Source organism: Hyperolius riggenbachi, chromosome 6, assembly GCF_040937935.1.
Source record: "Hyperolius riggenbachi isolate aHypRig1 chromosome 6, aHypRig1.pri, whole genome shotgun sequence".
Lineage (NCBI taxonomy): Eukaryota > Metazoa > Chordata > Amphibia > Anura > Hyperoliidae > Hyperolius > Hyperolius riggenbachi.
This window is the reverse complement of record NC_090651.1, coordinates 370,111,941-370,120,474: the sequence shown is the minus strand read 5'-3', so window position 1 is coordinate 370,120,474 and position 8,534 is coordinate 370,111,941. Positions and strand designations below refer to the sequence as shown.

The 8,534-nt window shown below is 44.2% G+C and overlaps 1 protein-coding gene across 4 annotated transcripts in view; it reads left to right on the top strand.

The window, feature by feature from the left end:
• Window positions 1-314: 314 nt before the first annotated feature.
• The window catches only part of LOC137521933 (enolase-phosphatase E1-like), a 74,282-nt gene continuing 66,062 nt past the window's right edge, over window positions 315-8,534 (top strand). For all 4 annotated transcript variants that reach the window (XR_011022238.1, XM_068241878.1, XM_068241879.1 and 1 more), the window contains exons 1-2: window positions 315-457; window positions 6,960-6,992. Coding sequence is in view for 3 of the 4 variants with exons in the window: in XM_068241878.1 (XP_068097979.1) it covers window positions 456-457; window positions 6,960-6,992 (35 nt within the window). In the remaining variant the exon portion in view is untranslated. The remainder of the gene's footprint in view (window positions 458-6,959; window positions 6,993-8,534) is intronic.

Here is an 8,534-nt window from a genome sequence, read left to right as displayed (position 1 = left end):
CAGTCAGTGACATGACTATGTACTCTGTAAAGTGCTGCAGAAAAATCTGAGTTCTTTGATAATAAATAATAATGAAGGTGCAAAGAACTGAATACACTGATGTATTACATGAACATACAGTACATACTATGTATATGTAGATGTGTGTGTGTGTGTGTGTTGGGCACATATAACTGCAAATAATACAGAGGTGGGTGTGTTCATCCAGAAATGACTACATGTTCCGTGAGCCTCCAGGTGAGCATGTGACTGCTGACCTTTTTCCTGACAGTTGTATCTCTTCCGGGTTGTATCTCTTCCGGTTGCCAGCCACGATGAGCATGCAAAATAGCCCGTGAAGTGATTGCAGATTTTCGTAATCTTCTACAACGTGCTGATGCAACGGGAGGTGAACTTTGTCCTACTCTGGTAGTTGCTTAAGGCGGAAAAGCTTGCTCGGTCATCTTGAACTAAACATGTGAGTAATTCCAACTTGTTGTGACGCCATGTGTGTATGAAGTAGGCTCGCCTCATCCATAAACAGACGGGAGCTAACAGCAGCAAGAAATGATAAATATTGTACTTCCTTGACAGTCTGCTATTCCAAAAATGCAACTGTATGATGGGTAGCAGGAAAAAGAGGCGCAGTGAGAGGGTGGACGAAAAAGGGTGCCACCATAGACTTCAACGCAATTATCATTATTAGTATAGTGAAAAAAAGCAGGTAAAAGGGCGCAGTGAAAAATATTGTTAACAACATTAGAACATTACAGTTTTTGAAGTATGTTATCGTTTTAGAAGCTTGCAATGTTATAGTTTTTGTCATATTATTTAGTTTATATGTACAGACTTTACATTATCAAAGATATTATCGTTTCTATGTGTAAAAGGATGTTCTGCAGAGGGGGTGGTTAGGGTTAGGCTACACCAGGGGGGTGGTTAGGGTTAGGCACCACCGGGGGGGTGGTTAGGATTAGGCACCACCGGGGGGATTAGGATTAGGCAAAACCAGTGGGGTGGGTAGGGTTAGGCACCACTGGGGGGGGGGTGGTTAGGCATCCCTCCCTTCCATTCCACGTGTATTATGCATGTACTGTAGTCCCCCTCTTTCATGAACAGCTCCCTTTGACATCCCTTTTTCGTGAGTTGCTCCCAAGGCCGGTTCTAGACTTTTTGCTGCCCGAGGCAAACTTGTGAGCATGCGCCCCCTCCTCAGTCAGGACAGCAGTGTCACCTCCTCCCTTCTGCTGCGCAAGTCAAATTAACACTGCTACCCTCCTGCCTCCCCCCTCTTCACTCACTGTCAGACTTCTCACACAGCACAACAAGCTGTTTTCCCCAATGATGCTCTCCTGCCTCCCCTCTCCTCACTCACTGTCAGACTCCTCACACAGCACAACAAGCTGTTTTCCCCAATGCTGCTCTCCTGCCTCCCCCCTCCTCACTCACTGTCAGACTCCTCACACAGCACAACAAGCTGCTTTTCCCCAATGATGATCTCTTCACCTCGCTCTCCTCACATCTCCTCCTACTCAGACTGCATGACTTTAGTGTAAACACAGTACATACTGCCCTTGTAATCTCTGCTGCCTGATGCAAGTGTTTCACCTTGCTTCATGAGAGAACCGGCCCTGGTTGCTCCCTATTTCCAGCCTCCTCTTTCATATGTAGCAGCCCCTCTTTCATGTGCAGGTGCCCCCGCGGGCTGTAGCCACCCAAGGCCCGAGCCTTCGCGGCCTTCCCAGAAATCTGGCCCTGCTCACATCGCAGCTATGCCAGCATCACGAGATGCGGGCCGAGCCCAGTGCAGGGCCATTTCTAGTGCAGGGGAACCATGTGTCTATATATGACCTGCATGTAATGTATTAAGAGAATCAAATAGTGCATGGTGACCTTTATTCCAAAGACTGATTTGGACCATTTTCTGTAAGCCCTAGAGATTGTTGGGCGTGAAAATCCCAGTAGATCAGCAATTTCTGAAATACCCAGACCAGCCCTTGTGGCACCAACAACTATGCCTCATTCAGAGTCACTTAAAACCCCCTTTCTTCCCGATTACGAGGTTCTCAGCAACTTGTCTTCACCATGTCTATATACCTAAATGCATTGAGCTTCTGCCATGTGATTGGCTGTTTAGCTCTCAGTGATAACACGCAAGAAAGTGAACAGGTGTAGTACCTAATGAAATGGTCAATGAGTATTTATTGAAATGAATAAAGAGAAAAGCAAATAAAGCAATCAACATAGCAAACAAGCTCATGCAAGGTTCAGAGAATCAGAGAACATAACCACTATTAGGGCCAGAGCAAATGGGCTTTTAAGGGCTTCATTTAAAACCGGGATCAACAGACACCCGCATTGCGATGAATGGGAGCGTTTATCTCAAATTCTCAATGTGTTTACCTCCAGTGTTGGGGCTTGGGTCCCTGGTGCTCAGTCAGGAGCTTAGTGGTTGCACTTTTGGCAAACTTGAGTTATGCTAGGTACACAACACACCATACAATTTTGTGTTAGATAGATGGTTCGATAGATCATTTCTGACATGTCCGATCATATTTTTGATCGTTTTTTTTTATTGATTTCTCATAGAAGTGAATGGAAATAGATAAGAAAAGATAAGTAAATCGAATATTGATCGGAAAATCGAATCGGAAATTGATCGAATGGAAAATCATCAAAAAAAAGCATTGTGTGTACCTAGCATTTGTTTTATTGGAATAAAGCGCCAAAGAGGTGTGAACAGTACACAACTGGTGGACAGAGGTACCTAATAGCATATGAAAGGATTAGAAACAGTTTAAAAGGTGAATCGCCCATGTCTTACTGCATACCCAAGGCACTTGATCACTTTTTTTATTGACCTGAGGAAGCAGGAAATACCTGCAAAATGTGTTGTCCCAATAAAATGAATATCCAAGAAGTGATTGGCGCATATCATCAAGAGAGCTAAGCCAACAATTACCTCTACTTTTAAATTGTTTCTAATCCTTCTATACTGTATACACTTGGGCACCTCCAATCACCAGTTAAGCACAAATTATATGCTTAAAGAAAACCTGAACTGAAAATTAAAAGTCAAAATAAGCATACACAAGTCATACTTACCTCCCATGTAGTCTACTCCTCAATCTCTTTCTCTTCTCCCGCGTCCTGTTTGTCCACTGTGATCAAGGGAATTCTCCATCCTCCATTTTGAAAATGGCCATTACCCCCTAACAGCTTTCTGGTCAGCACACTGTTAAACTGTAACATCGCCCACTTGAGCCATAGGGAAACATGGACATTACCGGGCACATCAGTTCTCCCCTCAGCTATAACTGACAGCAACTGATCTATAACTGACAGCAACTGATATATTTCAGTTCTGACAAAATGTTGTCAGAACTGGAAGGGATCATACTCAGAAGAAAATGAAGAGTTTCTGAGAGGAACTAATGGCAAGGTAACTATTTAATGTTCATTTGAAGTTACCTCATGTGTTTATTTGAAATAATTTTACTCAGTACAGGTTCTCTTTAAAGAGGAACTCCAGTGAAAAGAATGTAATAAAAAAATGCTTCATTTATACAATAATTATGTATAAATGATTTAGACAGTGTTTGCCTATTGTAAAATATTTCCTCTCCCTGATTTACATTCTGACATTTGGTGAAATTCTGACATCACATTGTGACATTTTTACTGCTGGCAGGTGATGTCAGTGGAAGTAGCTGCTGCTTGCTATTTTTCCAGTTGGAAACAGCTGTAAACAACTATTTCCCACATTGCAACGAGAGTCACACACAGGAAACTACCAGGACCATGGCCTCACAGTTTCCTGTGGGAGGGGTTTCACCACAATATCAGCCATACAGAGCCTCCTGATGATCCGTTTGTGAAAAGGAATAGATTTCTCCTGGGAAAGGGGGTATCAGCTACTGATTGGGATGAAGTTCAATTCTTGGTCTGAGTTTCTCTTTAAGGAGAAAAAGAGAAAGACCTGTGCTTAAAGAGCTTGGGGAACCAAAACAACCCACTTGTAAACTTGGCCTACTGAGAGGGTATTACAGCCTAGTGGTGAATGTCTTAGATAGAGATGGTCGAGTAGATGCAAACAACTTAGAGTTGATGCAAATTTATGCAATTTTTATGCACATTTATGCAGCTTGACATTGCATAAATTTGCATCAACTCAAAGTGATTTACATCTACTTGACCATCACTAGTGTTAGCAATAACCAATAGTGCCTTAGGACTGGTGATGAACATAAGACCAGGCAAAATTTGTTTACCACCTATTATCCAATTTTGGTGAGCCTGTCCAGCTTATAGCCTCAGTTTCCTGTTCTTAGCTGACAGGAGTGGTATCCAAGGCATGGTCTTCTGCTGCTGTAGCCCATCTGCTTAAGGTTTGATGTGTTGTATGTTCAGATGGTTTTCTTCATACCATGGGTGTAACGAGTGGTTATCTGAGCGACTGTTGCTTTTCAGTCTTCTTGAACCAGTTTGCTCATTCTCCTCTGACAACAATTCATTGTCGTCCCCACCACTGCCATTCACTGGATATTTTTTTTACTTTTTTTTGAATGATTCTCTGTAAAACCTGGAATTGGCACCTACATTCAAAAAGGGCGCTGGAGGAAGCTGCTAGTGGCATAAAATTACTGCTACTCAATTTCTGAAGTGGAACATGGGCACTTTTTATGATCCAACTAACCTGAAGCGAGGAAATCTGCTTCATGAGTACCCGAGCTGAAGCTCTGGAACAAAATTAGATACTTACCTAAAGAGAAAAAAGCCTCAGGATCCTATTGAGGCTTCCTTCTGTATTCTAACGCCCCCATCGCTGAACGCGGCCCCCCAAACCATTATTGACAAGGCACTGTTGCTAATCACATCGGTGCTGTGCAGTTCCTCTTCCTTAGGCCGGGTTCACATTAGGATGCATCCACCCGTATGCTTGCATTCCGCTCTGTGAGCAGAGAGGGAACGCAAGGTCCCGACATGTCGGGATGTCCGCTCCGATGAGCGGAACGCAGGTAACGGAACAGAGCGGAAAGTAGCAATGTGAACTTTCCCATAGGGAAAGCTTTGCTGCCGCTGACTGCTGCATTCCGCTCATCGGAGCAGAACGTAGGCTGAAAACAGCCTAATGTGAACCGAGCCTTAATACTGGCCGTGCAATAGCCGACTGAGCCCGCCCACGCATGAGCTGTGAGCCGCGGGCTCCGAGATAGTGCGCATGAGCAAGCAGGCTCGTGTGACTACAGCACGGCCATGAACAAGAAAAGAAAGTGGAGCTGCACGGCCCCGATGTGGAGGGGGCCGCGGTCTGCAACTGGGGAGCTTTAGCCAAGCTAGAGAAGCCTCAATAGGATCGTGAGGCTTCCCTCTCTTCAGTGTAAAATCTCGTTTTGAACTCAAGCTACGGCTCGGGTTTACTTTCAGGTTAGAAACTCACCTATGTAGTGGGAAGGCTCTGGATCCTGCTCAGCCTTCTCTGTCCTCGGTGACAGGAAAAAAGGGCACCGGCTGAGAGTGGATGAAAAGGGCGCCACCATGGACTTTAATGAATTTATCGTTAATACGGAGCCCAAAGCAGAAAAAAGGGCACCCTATAAATATCGTTAACAACATTAAAGTTTTTGAAATGTGTTATCGTTTTAGAAGCTTGCACCGTTATAGTTTGTGTCATGTTATTTCGCTTATATGTACAGATTTTACGTTATCAAAGATATTATCATTTCTATTTGTAAGAGGGTGTTTCTGCCGAGGGAGTGGTTAGGGTTAGGAACCACCCGGGGGGGCGTTTAGGGTTATTCAACACCGGGAGGGTGGGGGGTTAGGAACCACCGAGGGGGTTAGGCACCACCAGGGGGGGTGGTTAGGGTTAGGCACCACCAGGGGGTAGTTAGGGTTAGGCACCACCGGGGGAGGGGGTGGTTAGGGTTAGGCACCACAAGGGAAGTGATTAGTTTTAGGCATCACCAGGGAGGGTTCTGTGTGAGAGTAGAGTTGGGTTAAGCTGTATTGTTGAATTACGTAACAATTTTTTTACATTAATATATTTTTGTTATCATCTCGAGTCTGTTTTAAAACTGTATTTATTGTTAACCAATTTTATTAACAATGTTTATCTTTATTGAGATTTGGTTATCCACTGGCCCCAGTTTGTTATCCAGCCGAGCCCTTTTTTCCTGGCGCCCTTTTTTCATGCAACCTTGTCCTCCATGTCCCCTCATTTCACCGCAGTCACTCGGTGAAGTTGCACAACTTCGGGACTCCTCAGCAATCTTTGAAAGTACTTGCGTTCCTGTACGAATGTGCTCGCCATCAGTAGTACTCAGGGATGCAAATACTTCAGACAGCAGCCAGAGGAGGAACAGGGCATTTTTGACCAAGCTGGTGGAAGAACTTCACCAGGACCCTGCGCTGGAACAATGAGATGGAGAGAGGACTGGGTAGGCTAACCTCCACATTGGTTACATAAGTATGTCATTATTATTTTTTCTTCGCTTCAGGTTACTTAAAGAGAAGCCGTGACCAAGAATTGAACTTCATCCCAATCAGTAGCTGATACCCCCTTTACATGAGAAATCTATTCCATCCTTTTCACAAACGGATCATCAGGGGGCTCTGTATGGCCGATTTTGTGGTGAAACCCCTCCCACAGGAAACCGAAAGAACCATGGTCTTGGCAGTTTCCTGTCTGTGAACCTCGTTGCATTGTGGGAAATAGCTGTTTACAGCTGTTTCCAACTGCTAAAAAAGCAAGCAGCAGCTACTTCCACTGACATCACTTGCCAGTAGTAAAAATGTCGCCATGTGATAAATGTCAGAATGTAAATCAGGGAGAGGAAAGCTCTTACAATGAGCAAACACTGACTAAATAATTTATACATAATTATTGTAAAAATGAAGCACTTTTTTATTACATTATTTTCACTGAAGTTCCTCTTTAAATATTTTTTGTACTAATTTTTTCCCCCTATTTTTAACAGGGAGAAGCTTGCAGAACCTGTTCAGGATACAAGGTAAGTTTAAAGCACCAATATTATCTTTAAATCAGCCAACAGGAAGAGGGGTTAGAAGATTATATTGTTAGTTAAATAATATTCTTGTATGAGGATTGGACCTGTCCTCTCGTGTCATTGTGTGACCTAGAGCAGGACTCAGAGCTGGGACAAGGTCCTCCAGCACCCAAGGCTGAGACACCAAAGTGCGCCTCTCCATCCCTCCCACCCCAGCCGTCACACACTGATTGCTATTAGACTAAGAGGGCCACAGGGCCCACAACCTCCCCAACACCTTAATATCTAGTTATCTGGCTTGCAGTCACTGCTATGTATCCCCTTTTCTTATTTCTTTCTGTTTCATACACAATTAAGAATGACAGCTGAATGAATTGTGCTCCCCCTCCTACACTGCGCCCTGAGGCTGGAGCCTCTCCAGCCTATGCCTCGTCCCGGCCCTGGCAGGACTGCTGTGTGACAAGGACAGTGCCATGATATCAGGCGGTACATGTGAAGAATAAAGAGGTTTAGAGTCAAATAGTGTAAGGAGCAGAGTCCACCAGCAGCACAGAGTATATCAGGAGCATGGGCGTATCAGGGTAATATAGCGCCTATGGCAAACACTAAAATTGCGCCCCCTCAGTCAGACCACCTTGTCCCATAATAACAGCTTATTTTCTTGCAATGATACAAGACACCACCCCCCCCCCCCCCCCCAACATAAGTTCCAGAACCAGAAATTCCGAATTACGCCAATGCTGATTACCGAATTCACGGATTTCCGATCGGTTTCCAATTTCCGAGTTTGGATTTCCGAATTCAGGATAGTGGTTTTTTTTTTGTCATTTTTTGCATTCTCTGATTGGACAAATACTTTCGAGTTGTTTCTGCGTTCTCTGATTGGTCCATTGATTTCGAGTTCTGTAATTGGACTAAAATTACCGAATTGCAGTAATGCAGTATTTCTGCAGAAATCCGATTTCCGAGTTCCGTTTCCGATCAGAAATTTGGAAATTTAAATTCCGCAAAATCTGAATGAGCATCCCTATTACTGAGAGGGGATAGCAGCCTAGCTGTAACGATTGGTGTCAGCAAGAGGCACAAATATCTGATTAAGTGGTGATATACAGAATCACCACTAATGCAGATATGTTAGAGTGAAATAGTCAGTATCTTCCTGATGGTAAATCAGCGGAAGGCTCACTAACACGGTAAGTGCCTGAAATGATCTACTCAGACCAGTGTTACACCCCGAACCTTGATTATTGGGGATCCGCAGTATCGCCAATAATACAAGGATAGACCCGATTATATAGCAATCTGCGGAATTGCTAATAATGCGGGTAGATGTAAAGCAGTGGACACACGATCAACATGGAAATAAACAAAGCAGTAAATATTCACAAAGTTGTGGAAATATCCACCACACGGCAATTCCTCAGAGGTGTGGTTACCTCTGAATGGGAACCCCGTGTGTGAGATCCCCCAAAGTGGCAGTGGAGGAATCTCGGCCTCTGGCAGTAACGGTCTGCTAGGGCCGGCGTCTCAGGGAGGCAAGCCTCA